Here is a 13,487-nt window from a genome sequence, read left to right on the forward strand (position 1 = left end):
CCAGAGGGTGACTGGGAGCCCGAGAAATATTTGCTGAATGATGAAGAATAGCAAATGTTCAGTTGAGGACTTCTCATGTGACAAGCACTGTTACTGATGCTTTATTTTAACTCATCTAGTCCTCACCACTACCCAAGAACATGATGATGATGATGATGATGATTCCCCTTTTATGGATGAGGAGACTGAGGCACCCAGACGTGGACTGACCTTCCCCAGACCACACAGCTAGTGAGTGGCACAGCCATACCTAAGTGCCTCCCACCCCCGCGCACTCTGTGGCTCCCCCCTCGGTGAGGGGGTGGAGGAGCCCCAGGGAGGCAGAAGGAGCCCAGCTTTTATCATTCATCCTACAGAGATCTGCTCTGGCCTCACCAGTCACCAGCTGTGTGACCTTGGATAATTTGCGGCCCTCAGCCACCTCTTGGGTCTTATTCCTGCGGCCCTCCCCTTGCCCGGCACACATCACTCAATACCTGTTAGCCGTATGTGCTGCCTCTATAAATATGCAGTCGGCAGCTGTGTCTGCCAGGTGCCGTGTTAGACCCGACTCCGTAGCCGTTAGTAAGACAAAGTTCCTGCTGCCATGGGGCTACTGTGCTCGCAGGAAGAGACCTCAGCGGTAAGGAGCCAGCTTCTAGAAGCCAGGAGAGCCCCCCGCCACCGACCCCGCCACTTCCAGACAGGGCAGAGAAACTGGAAAGAGGATGAGCAGGTGAAGGAGGCGTAAGAAGTGGGGGCAGGGGTGGGCAGGGGACAAGCAGGCCAGAGTCAGTAGCCCAGTTCGCCTCCAGTGTAAGGGGAGCCTCTGCAGGACCGGCCGGAGAGTGGGGTCCCTGCACTGAGAAGGGAGAGGCTGGGAGGGGAGGGAGCTGCTGTTCAGACAACACAGATGGGGGATTGAGCTTGGGTGATGGCAACAGCACTCCCCCCTCGTGAGAGCCCCAGTGCTTCCTAAACTGTGAAAGCAGGCTTCGTGGGAGTTCCTCCATCATAACCGCTCTTATTTCCCCCTCACTCCCCACCCTTCCTTGCCTCCCTTAGCTGTTGCCATTTTGTAGTCTGTGTAACCACGTCATGGGTGAGGCATGGTTTCGTCTGTTTTCTCAGAGCCCAGAATATCCAGCTTCCTTGGCTCCTCTGAAGATGTTGTGTTGAGAGAGAAGAAAAAAATTACACTCTTTAATAGAAATACTTTTCCTTCATTAAATGAAATCTCCAAAGCCCAGTAGCATTTTCAGTGCTTATACAAAGATGCCAGTGGGGATTTCAGATTGAAAGTGGTATTTTTATACAAGTCAATGAAGATCTCAATAGGAAAGAAAGAACACTCTTCAAATCTGAATTCCTCCAGCATTGGGCAAGACAGATCTTCAGCTCTCAGCATGGATCACATTACTCCCAGCCCTACCAGGAAACTGTTTTCCTGAAGCTACTTTGAGCACTCATAAATATTGGTTCCCTGTTTGAAGAAATTGTATTAATAGTGTCTTTCCAAGCCTGCAAACCATTCACCTTGAATTTCTGTTTGGACCTCGATTCTGATAACTTTGTACAAAAACTCAGGAATTTGTAGGAGTTTGAGCCAGAAGCAGATGTATGCCTGGGCCTGCACCCAAGTACACACAAAATAATGTCTTTTATCTGGTATAACTCAGGAACCAGCTTTTCCCTTTGGAGGTGTCAGAAGAAAGACTAGTCTCAGGAGATAGAAAGGAGATAGAAATTCCACCTGTGACTCTTGCTTGTGGGGTGGCCCTGGGCAATGCACTCAACCTCAGATTTCTTGTCAGTGATAGGAGGAAAATAAGACCATTCTCCCCAGGTCTGGTGAGGCCTGGATCATAATGTGTGAAAAGTACCTGGCACACAGAAACTGCTTAAACCCGCTCCTTTTTCACCGCCCCTCCCCTGACTATTGTTTAAAAATCTGCTAGAATCATCAGTTTCATAGCAATTATTCTGACTATCTATTGCTAGGTAATGCCCACCCCCATACACATTTAGAGCTTACAATGACAATGGTCTTGTATTTTGCAGAGGACCTGCAGTCCCTCGGCTCCTTTCTGCTCCGTGCTATACGGGCCTTCAGCTGAGCTACCTCCAATAGCTAATGTTTTTTCTTGTATTCCATAGCTGAGAATATCCAACAGTTCATTTTACAGATGGGAAAACAGAGATGAGAGTGGGCATGGGAAGCGGTCAGTTTGGAGCTATGTCGCAAGCTTAGGGAATCTCTTTTCTGAACACCACCCCTGTGTCGGTCAGGTCCTGTGAGGGGAGAAAAACACTGCAGGGCACTCACTTTCGAGTTGCTGAGACCTCCAGGTGGTAATAGAACCACCGTAGGGATTGAATTTACGTTCCTCAACACCTGGTTCCTCTGGCTCCTCAGGACACAGCCTGCGGAGGCCGGTGGCCCTTCCCCGCCTTTCCCTCGGCTCCCTTCATCCAGGAGACAGAGGTTCCCCCCTCATTGGCTATGCCTAGCACCTAGCAGGTGCCCCACAAATGGCGTTAAAGGAAGCATTCGCTCTCTGCTCTGCCTCCTAGCATCCGGGCGCCTGCCCGTCAGCTTGGGGGTGCCCGGGAACAGTAGCGGGCAGGCTGAACTCTCGCCTTCGCTGGGGAAAAATCCATTACAGACAAGTCATTTGTCAAAGCCAACTGTTTAGCTGCTTCAATTTACATATTTATCAAGTTTGATTAGAATGTATTGTCTCTGACTTTCATCCCAGCTTTCACCTCTTCTCGCCCTCTTTTCCTGGGGAAACTGTTTTTGTTGTCCTTGTTGCAAAAGGGCACATCGTAATTCAATTTGCATTTGCTAATAAGCTGAAACTGAATCTGGTGAGGAATTTCTAGAGGCTGGGAGAGATGAAAGGCAGAACACGTGTTGGGGAAAGCCTGGGCGCTCGCTTCTAGCCTCATAAACTCATTCAACCAAAGAGCAATGAGTACAACTATTCCAGGAGCATGTATTGAGCACCTTTTGTGTGTGATGTCCTGCGAAAACAAGCTGTGAAAAAGACAAAGTCGTGGCTCTGGTGTTGCTTAGAGTCTAGGGACCTCAGTGCCTGCATCTGTAAGATGAGGTAGTTGCACCAAGTGACCTCTAAGTGTTTGTAAGTTACCATTTTTAAAACTTATTTATTCTTTGGGGTGGGGGGAGCAGAGGGAGAGAGAATCTCAAGCCAACTTCCTGCTGAGTGCAGAGCCAGACGGATGTGGGGCTTGACATGGGGTTCGACATGGGGCTCAATCTCATGACCCTGAGCCAAAACCAAGAGTCAGACGCTTAACCAATTGAGCCACCCAGGCGTCCCCTGTCAGTTACCATCTTTTGGAACATATACTATGCATCAGGTCATGTGCAGAGACCCAATGCGTTATCTCAGTTAATTCTTACTTGTCAGTATCATTATCCTCATTTTGCAGAGGAGGAAATGCATGATCTCAGAGCTCAATGCCATGTGCAGCAAGGCTTGGGTTTAACCCTCCGTTTGACTCTAGAATTCGGGTTTAAATTCAGACTGCAAAGCCAGGCTTGAGCTTTCTTCTCCATTCGTCTTTGAGCTCCTCGATGGCAGGGACAGCGTCTGGTTCGTCTCCATGTCCTCACGTGGAGGTATGGAAGAGCCTTCATGCTGACGACGCTGCCAGGAGTGAGCTGAGCCTGGGGCTGGGGAAGGGGCTGGAGCGGGCAGCGACCAGCAGCTACTAGGGACGAGGGGAGCCGCACCGAGGGGGCTGGACTTGCCCGAGGACAGCAGAGAGTTGCTGAAGGGTGGCAGGCAGGGGGAGTGGTGGCTCCCATTTGAGCTGTGGGAAGATGGCTTTGGCCGGCTGGAGGACTGATGGGCAAGGACGGTGCCGGCACAAGGAGACCAAAGACAGGCCCCTTCTCATCCTGAGCGGACCCTCAGGCAGGCGCCGGCTGACCGTGCTGGTACTGCTGCCGGCAGGTCTTTCCCCCCAGCTTTGTGGTGGGGCGTGGACCAGTTTGGGCCCTGGAGTGTTCGAGAAAACAAGGCAACTGGTCTGGTTTGGAGACCAGTAGGAAGGTCTTTTCCCGCCTCAGCGATGGCCTTTCGGGGATCATGAAGTCAAGAAAATGACCAAGGCTTAGATCTGGGAGGAAAAAAAAAAAATCCTTTTCCTGTTGTAACATTCCACATTCCCACCCCCTGCTCACCAGCCCTTCCTCCTCCACAGAACAGCTCGCTCGCTAGGACAAGTTATTGTCAGAATTACTGTCAGGGAAGAATAAGGGAAACCAAACTGACCATGTGAACTTGTGGGAGCCTTTTGTCCTCAGAGGGCAAGCTAGTGCTCTGTGGGGCCTCTTGGCATCTTCTAGCACCTCCACCAGCCACAGATCCACTGATGACTGACCTGATCCAGTAAGGCTCTCCTTCCATGTTGACACCAGGGTTACAACTCTGGCCTTCCTCAGGCTGGGCATCAATAGGTAAGATGCAAGATTTCTTTGGCCATCTCCAGGAGGACTATTTAGTCAATTGCTGCCTGACAACTTCCTCTAGAATTCAGCGTCTTAGAACAACAAGTTATCATCTCCCAGTTTCTGTGGGCCAGGAGGGCAGGAGCAGCCCCGTAGGACAGCTCTGGCTCAGGAGGTTGGAGGAAGCTGGTGGCCAGGGCTGCGGTCACCTCGGACTGGAGGATACCCTTCCAAGCTTGTTCAAATGGTTTTGGCTGGCCTCTGTTCCTGGGTACTTCGGCTCCTCCCCAGACAGGTGAGGGCTCCACGGGCCACCTGAGTGTTACATCATGGCAGCCGGATTCCTCAGTGTGAGCGATGAAGGAGAGAGAGCCAGCACCCAAGATGAAAGCCACAGTCTTTTTGTAGCCCAATCTCGAAAGAGTGACATGCCTTCACCCACCCCCCGTATGCTATTTGCTAGAGCAAGCCTGTCTGTCCAGCCCACGCTGAAGGGAAAGGGGGGCTCATCTCCACCTCTTGAAGGGAAGAGATTCACGAAGAATTTGTGGGTGTATTTTAAAAACCACCCGTGGACCCTATTTAATCTCCAAGAGGTGTGAAGAGCATACATTTGAGATTCATAAAGACCTGGGGTTTCATCCTGGCCCCCACAGGTACCACTTATGCAGGTGTAGATGAATTATTCATCTTTCTAGATCTCAATTTCCTAATCTATGAGATAGGGGTAGGAAGAGTAGATGTTTCTTTGGGTCGCTATGAAAATGAAATAAGGTCATACATGGAAAGTGCCTGGCACAGAGGAAGTGCTGAATAAATATTACTTGGCTGCTATCGTAACTGGTTACTCTTATTGTCCTTCACAAGAAGCAGAGTAGCGTGGGATTTAGGGACACAGGTGGAGTCAGACTGCCTGGGTGGGGCCTCGCTCTGCCAGTCCTGGGCTGTGAGAACTAAGACGAGTCACTTAATGTCTCTTGGCCTTGTTTTTCTGTAAAATGAAGATAATAGTGGGTAGCTCCAGGCTACTGAATAGATGTTCAATTAATATTTTATAAATAAGGAGATAGTGGATGATAGAGGGATATAAAGGCAAAGGGGTGTGTGTGTGTGTGTGTGTGTGTGTGTGTGTGTGTGTGTGTGTGTGTGTTGGGATGCTACACAAAGCACATTTGGCTTCAAACACCTTCTGTCAAGTGAGGGTCTGGTGTGGCTATCAGGTTCCCCATGAGTGTGCCCTTGTATCCTTGAGCATGTCACCCTCAATGAACTTTCAGTTTCATCACCCCTTACAGGGTTGTTCTTGGTCTCATTGTTCAGCTGCTTTCCACCCTGGCTTTGTTCAAGCATACTTCCTCCATCATCCCTGCTGCCTCCTCCAAGAATATGTTTAATTGGCTTTGCACGAGTCTGGAGATTCAGTGACAGGGTGGGGGGGTGGGGGGTGTCCCATGTCACACCACCTCAGAGCTGCTACATTACCTTAAATTGATTTTGCAAATGAAAGCTAAAAGCTAAGCAAAGGCGACCCATCCATTTTGCCTAAAGATGATTATAATGCTCTTTACGGCCTCCTAAATGACAAAGCAATTTGTTACCTGCCTGCATCAACATTTGCTTATATTAACACCCGAGATGCTTGATTTTTATTAGCCCCATGTTATCATTTTATGAAGACGCAGGGGCTCAGTAAAATTAGTGTGCAAATAGAATGCCCATTTTGCATTTCTCTGTGGTCAGCAGAAATGCTGAATGCAATTGAGTTGATACCAGGTCAGGGGAGACATCCATAAAGGTAGCGTTCGCCGAGGGCCTTGGTAATGCTATTTATCATTTCTGGACTGCTGGGATAGATGGGGTCAGTGTTAGTGTTTTTTTTTTTAAGGGCTTGGTGGCATTTCATTTTTTTGTTTTGTAAGTGAAAAAATAATATAAATACAAAGGCAGTAGCTCAACTTCCACTAGCAAAAAGGGACGGAACCAATCTCTCTCATGTACGTTGTAGGTGGAAATGCAGCGGACACGGGATCTGATATTGTTGCTAGTCGATCCAAGAGGAGTTAAATGCTAGTGAGAGGGTCCTAGGCAGGGAGACAGGTGACCTTGGGCATGTCCCTTCCTTTTGTGAACCTCAGTCCCTTCACCTATAAAATGGGGTTAATACTGTCCACTTCACAGAGGTATGATGACGATTAACTAAGACAAGCCATGATCTATACGAGTATTTTTAATTCGATAGCCAATTCCTGAGTGCTAGTCCACACAGTGTCCTGGGAATGGTGTTAAAAATAACCATGAAAATTGCAGCTTCTTCCTGGAGGAGCTTATATTCAGTCTAGGAAATATTCAGGTGTCTAACTCCTCTTTTAAACCATAAACTTCTCTCTCCCTTTGTTCCTAAAGGTGCCTAGCACAGAGCTGAGCACAGGGTGAGTTCTCAAGAATGTATTTTAGGGGAAAAAAAAAAAAGGAATGAATTTTGGCTCCACTGTATTTCTCGCTGCCTCTCAGACGCCTAGTATTAGGGAAGCAGTAACCTCAGTAACGGTCATCCCAATAGACCAAGCAAGTCCCAAGCCATTAGAATCAGGCTTAATAAAGTTAATACATATATATTTTTTAATTTTATTTTTTTATTTATTTTTTTAAGATTTTATTTATTTATTTGACAGAGAGAAACACAGCGAGAGAGGGAACACAAATAGGGGGAATGGCAGAGGGAGAAGCAGGCTTCCCGCTGAGCAGGGAGCCCGACGTAGGGCTCGATCCCAGGACCCTGGGATCATGACCTGAGCCAAAGGGAGACGCTTAACGACTGAGCCACTCAGGTGCCCTATATATATTTTATTTTAGTCTCTGACATTGGTGCATCGACTGTTGAGATCATAAACTCATTCAAAATAACCTGTCCCTATCATTTCAGAGGTAAAAACCCTGTTAATTATTTCTACCTCCCCTCTCCCTCCAGATCATCCTCCAACATAGATGGTATTATTCTTTAACCCAACTTGTCTCAATGTTGACTTCTGAAATTGCTTCCAGTCATGGTTCTGTTCTGGGTTGATCTGGCCTTCCTCTGCCAGGGACTAAGTACCCTCCTGCCCCTTCCTTCTGGGAATGTCACTCTTGGCCACTGCTTTTGTCTAATAATCTCTTTGCACAATAGCTAAACTTTATTATACGAATGAGACTTCTGTAGAAGTAGCAAGAGCTTGGGCTCTGATTTTGGATCATATTTTCCTACTTTGCATGTCTAATGATTCTTATTGGATGCTGGAGATTGTGAATTGTACATTGTTGAGTGTCTGGATTTTATTATCTTTCCTTAAAGAGAGTTGCACTTTATATGGCAGGCAGTTAAGTTTCTTCTGTCCAGTTTGAAACTTCTGTGATTTTAAAATTTTGTTAGAATGAGTCTAGAGTAGTTTAGCCCCACCACCAAGACATGGCCCTTCTAGGTTCTCTCCTGAATGCCCTGAGTGATCAGTGAGGACTACCACTTTGGTGGTGGAAATTCAAATGACTCTTAGCCCTGTGTGAGCCCTGGCAGCCATGCGGTTCACAGCTCCCTGGTCATTTTTGCACCACATCGTGGAGATTCACCCTCTGTGTGCACCTCTTGGGACCCACAAACACACTTGAGGACTCCTTGACAGATTTCTGGGATTCTTTTTCCACAGACTTCTGTCTTCTCTGGAACGTGCAGTTTCCCCCCAGCTACCACCTGCTTCAGACTCTCTGAAGTTTAATCTCAGTGAGATTTCCATGGTCTGCTCAGGATACCCCTCTCTGCTCTTTGGTCTGGAATGGGCCTCTAGGCAAAGAGCCAGGGCAATCAGAGGGCATACTTTTTCCATGCATTAGTCTTGCACTGCCTCTTGTCTGAAAACAGTTTTGTCTGTTTGTCCGATTTTTTAGTTGGCTTAAGTTGAAAGAGAAATCTGGTCCCTGTTACTTCATCAAGGTCAAACAAGGGCTTGAGTTCTGATCTCAGCTCGACCCACACCTGTTAGCTGTGTGACAGGTTATGTAACCTCTCTAAGCATCAGTTTCTGCCTCTATAAAAGGAATATTAACTGTGCACGTTTCTGTAGAACTCTAAGTAATGTATATAATGTGCCTGACACAAAAGGCCCTAATTAAATGGCAGTGCTACTATGACTAATAGAAACAGCTACTTTCTTTACTCCATTATTTACTGAGTGTTTACTGTGTACTAAGCAATGTGTAAGCTTGTTTCATCACTAGTACTCTCCACGTGTATACACGTGGATTTGATTTGATTAGCAAATCAAAACTCAGAAAGCATACACAACTTGCCTTGGGTCACAATCAGTGAGTCTGGAATTTGGCTTCACTCACAGGATGTCTACAGATGGTAATATTAACATGATCAATTGCATCAGTAGGAATGTAGTCTTTGAATATTGGGTAGTCAGGGACATAATTTCATTAGTCACCAATGGCTGGGCCTTAATGATTCCAATCCATTGATTTAAGAATTGAATGTAAAGCACCCAGTCCCTTCCCTGTCCTTCTCTCCCACATACCAGCTCCCCGTCTCAGCTTTTCCTGACCTCCTGAACAACCTCCTTCCATTTTCTTTTACAGACAACCTTCGGGAAGGAGCAGAGCAGAAGGTAGTATTCATCACGGGACGAGTCCACCCAGGGGAAACACCCTCTTCATTTGTGTGCCAAGGTGAGTTGCAAAATCTTATGGGCATCCTGTGCCTTCCCCCCATATCCAACTGGGGCACCGTCATGGCCTCTGGGACAGTGTGGTCACATGCAGAGTCATTATCTCGGATGCGAATTTACTTCATTTCTAAAGAGGTTACACCGATCTCCATTAGTATTTCTTTCAATAAGTGTTTACTAACTACATGTATTAGTGGAAGAATGAATAGATGATGGATGGATGGATGGATGGATGGATGGATGGTTGGGTAGGGCTGAACGGAGTTCTCTCATATGTGTCATGTTGAGGATAAGCCATATGGCATCACCTACACTCCCTAGCCTGGTTTTCTTGTCTCCGGGAGTTACAAAAGTAAGAAATCTGGCCCCAGGCCAGTATGTATGTTGGTAGGAGTGCAGTAAAGTGGGGAGATAAGAATTAGAAGGTATCTATTCACTCATTTATTCAGTCATTCACTTAATAAACAACTTTAGAAATACCTCCTATGAGCAAGGAAACATGCTTTGCATCAGACAACCAGGGGTAAATAAGACATAATTTTTCATCTCAAGTATGCCTCTTTATAATTGCATTTTCATTTATTATTAAATATTTAGTCCACATAAAATATATATTTAGTCAACAATATATATACATGCATACATATATATATTCAATTAGAGAGCCATATGAGCATATTCAATGAATAATATATAAGTCAGAATTTAATGAATGCCCGGGTACTCACCAGCTTCAGAAGCAGGATATTATCTATTCCTTTTAAATCCTTTGTCCTCCCGTCTACCCTCCTTCTCCCACAGATGGCAATAAGTTTGTATTTTGTCACCTTTCTCAATAGTTTTACTATTCACATAAACATTCCTAAACAGTGCAGGCTTTCATTTCACGTGTTTTTGAACTTTTTATAAAATTAAAAAACCGTATCACTCTGTGTACCTTGGCACTTGTGTTCCCCCAATATCCGTGGTGGTGAGTGTGGCTGTAGTTCACTTCTTTTCACCAGGTGCTCCATTCCATGTCTGTTGGGTGCCTCTGCTCACCTGTCTTCCGTTCTCCTGGACAATGCAGTTGTTTCCAGTGTTTTTTCCTACAAACAATGCTGATACAGGTGTCCTTATGTATGTTGCCTTGTGCCTACGTGCAAATGCTTTTCCAGGGTATAGAGCCATGGAAGGCTGTTGACAGGTCACGGGATATATGCATCCTCAACTCTACTAGATACCTCCAAGTTTCTCTCGGAGACCTTTATACCGCCACCAGCGATGCGTGAGCGTTCCACTGTCCCGCATTCTCACCAATACGCTTGCATTTTTACCCATCTAGTGGGCATATCGTATATAAAATGTGATACTACCTATGTGCCGAGCACAGTTCTAAGCACTTTACATATTTTATTTTATTTTTATTATTGATTTCATTAATGTAATTCATTTTAATTATATTAATTTTTCTATGTCATAGGAATTAATATTAACTATATTCTTACATATAATTATGTAAGTTTGGAGAAGTTAAGTAATTTATCTCCTTTTAGTCTCAAAATGACCTTCAAGTCAAAGGAATATTTAAAAAAAAAAACCCATAGAAATGATATAACTTGAGGGAGACAGCAGACTGCTGCGGAAGTATCTGGAGTTTTGCCATCAGGCTGCCTTGGGGTCAAACGTTGGCTCTGCCACTTCCTAGCAGTGTGATTTCAGTTTCCTTCAATGTAAAATAAATTAGGATATCAATACTTATTTGCAAAGGCTGCCGTGAAGCTGGTGTAAGATGCATGCCGACACCCACCCAGTCCTGTGCCGGGCACTCCGCCGACACCCACAACAGCCCTTGCCCCCTTCCCCACGGTGCTCTGAAAATACGCTGCAGGTAACCTGCTTTGTAAACACGAAGGCGCTTTTGCAAATAGATGTGAGTCTTCTCTTCCCATTCGTATTCATACAGCGCTGTGATTAGACAGGACTGCCTCCCCCTTCTTTCAGACCCGGAGCCTGGGTTTCAGGGACAGTAAGGACTGCCCAAAGCTGAGCCGCTCTGAAGAGGCTGGGTGTCTCACCTCCCAGCTGCAGTCACCCCAGCTCACTCCTTGGCCTTCTCACTTCCACCCTCTTTCCTCCCAGCACTGTCCTTGCAGTAACCTCTCCCAGGTCCCTCCTGGTTTTACCAACCCCTCTACTTGCAGCCATCTGTCAGTTACTGAACTTGGCAGCAGACCTGTTCCCCCAGCTGATCAGACGCAACTCTTTTGTCCTTGTTTGTAAAAAGACGGTAGCCTTACTGTCAAAACTTGCAGCTCTGGGAGCCCAAACTCCCAGGCCCACCTCCTCCGTGGGCAGCAGACAGAGGGCAGGGTCACCATCCCACATTACAGACAAGGCCTGAGACCTAGAAAAGTTGAGTTCAGCTCGGGTGTTTCTCTGTTGAGCCTGCTTTGCCAAAAAGGGATCTGGTTGGTGCCAAGTTGGTAGGCTCCGTGCTGTCCCACAGGCTTTCCATCAATGTTTACTCCTTGGCAGGGCCTTTTAAGCCTTCCCCCTACCTTCTCAATATAAACTCCAACTCCTTGCCATGACATTCACAACCCTCCACCATCTGGCTCTTGCCAGGTTCCCTGGCCCAAGCCTCATTATATCCCCACCCCATACAACTTAACCCTGAATGGACAACCTTCTTCCCACCACTGGGCCTTTGCATCTGCTGCTCCTCTGCCCACCCCTTGCCACTTGGCAAACACCTCCTATCTCCCACCATTCATTTCAAGGACCCTCTGTGGGCCCCCGTCCCACACCCTTCAGCCTCTGCTTTGCGCCTGCACTGTGGTTACCCGCTGGTCATCTTTATCACCCTGATTTGTTACACATTTGATTTATATTTGTTTCTTCCCTTTAAACCATGAGCTATTTGAGGCCTAGGGCTGGATCTTTGAGTATCATTGTCTACATCTGGAAAATGGGGATTATCTTGTTTGTCCCATTGGGCTATTGTGAGGGATGAATGGCCGCTTCGGTTCTGGGATTCGAAATCTGAGCTCAGAAATAGGAGACTTTAGGTCACACAACCAGTAAACAGCAGAAGGGGACTTTGAGTCTGGGTCTCCCAAGCCTGTACCTGCTCTTTTGCCTCACTCAGGGATGGGAAGTGCTAGAAGGCCAAGCTTGGTGCACTCTGGGCACCCCACAACAGTTGCTGTGCATTCCCAAGTGAGAATGGGGAGGCTCAGGGAAGTGAAGTAGCTTACCCAGGATCACACAGTGAGTTCATGGCAGATGTGGCCTGGGCCCCATCTCTTCAGTCCTGGTCTTCCTCCTTCCCTATCTCTGTAACCGTCCCTGGAGACACAATTTGTCCTTTCTTGAGGCAGCTTAAGACACCATCATTCCCCCACTTCGCCAATGAGAGACTGAGGCACCGTCTTTCCCAAGGGTCTCTTGGCCCCCAGGAGACAGGCCAGACCACAGCCCCACAGGGCCTGGCTGCATCCCCTCCCCAGCCCACGTTGTGCTGGGGAGGGCAGCAGAGTCCAAGGCTTGGAAGGATGGCTGAAATACCTTCAGCTCAGTTCATGCTTCTTCCACATTCACCGGCTCAGTGACCTTGAGCGGGGAGCGGACATGTGGGGCCCGGTCCTCCCCATCTGGCTGGGAGCACAGTCCTCACAGCCGAGCAGCTGATGCACCTGCTGCTGGGAGCAGAGTGAAACACTGTCATCCCAAAACTCTGGAGGGGCGGTGGTCAAGGTGGCAAGGCTTCGATCTCCTCAAGGCTCCTCTTGGCGGTTGGATGGCTGATTCTCAGTTACCCCTCGGCTGCCCCCAACCCCACTCATGGCCTCTGTGAGGCCAAACCATCCTCATTCTCCAGCCGTGACATGAAAGATCCAAGGAGCTCCGGAACCACCCTGTAGCGGGGTGTGTGTCAGCACGGTCTCTGGAGCTAGCCTGCCTGGGATTGGATCCCAGCTGTTCCGCGTAGGACAGTATGACCCTGGGGACATTCCATAGTCTCTCTGTGCCTCAGTTCCTTTGTCTTGAAAGGGAAATAACAATAGGAACCCTGCATCATAGGGTTGTTGTAAAGATTAATGAGTTCATAGCCATAAAACATTTAGGACAGTGTCTGGAATACGGCAATAAGCACTAAAGAAGGGTCACTATGGAGCACCTTGCAGGCGCCTGGTGTGATTCCTCTGACCGCCACAGGGCTCCCAAACCCAGGTGTGTAGCTTCTGTGCCGTGTGCCCCCGCCCACCTCCTTCCTTGCTATTTTCCTGAGGGAGCTGTTAGCGGAGCCCTCCTCATTTCTGCACCAGGAAGACCGGATTGCA

General features: G+C 47.6%; 1 protein-coding gene across 7 annotated transcripts in view; it reads left to right on the forward strand.

The window, feature by feature from the left end:
• LOC112823825 (AGBL carboxypeptidase 4) overlaps positions 1-13,487 on the forward strand; it is a 1,550,619-nt gene that overhangs the window by 1,412,237 nt on the left and 124,895 nt on the right. For all 7 annotated transcript variants that reach the window (XM_073896781.1, XM_073896780.1, XM_073896779.1 and 4 more), the window contains one exon: positions 9,074-9,163. In XM_073896781.1, the coding sequence (XP_073752882.1) occupies positions 9,074-9,163 (90 nt within the window). The remainder of the gene's footprint in view (positions 1-9,073; positions 9,164-13,487) is intronic.

Source organism: Callorhinus ursinus, unplaced genomic scaffold (assembly GCF_003265705.2).
Source record: "Callorhinus ursinus isolate GAN/ISIS: 27379988/994484 unplaced genomic scaffold, GSC_fseal_2.0 scaffold9, whole genome shotgun sequence".
Lineage (NCBI taxonomy): Eukaryota > Metazoa > Chordata > Mammalia > Carnivora > Otariidae > Callorhinus > Callorhinus ursinus.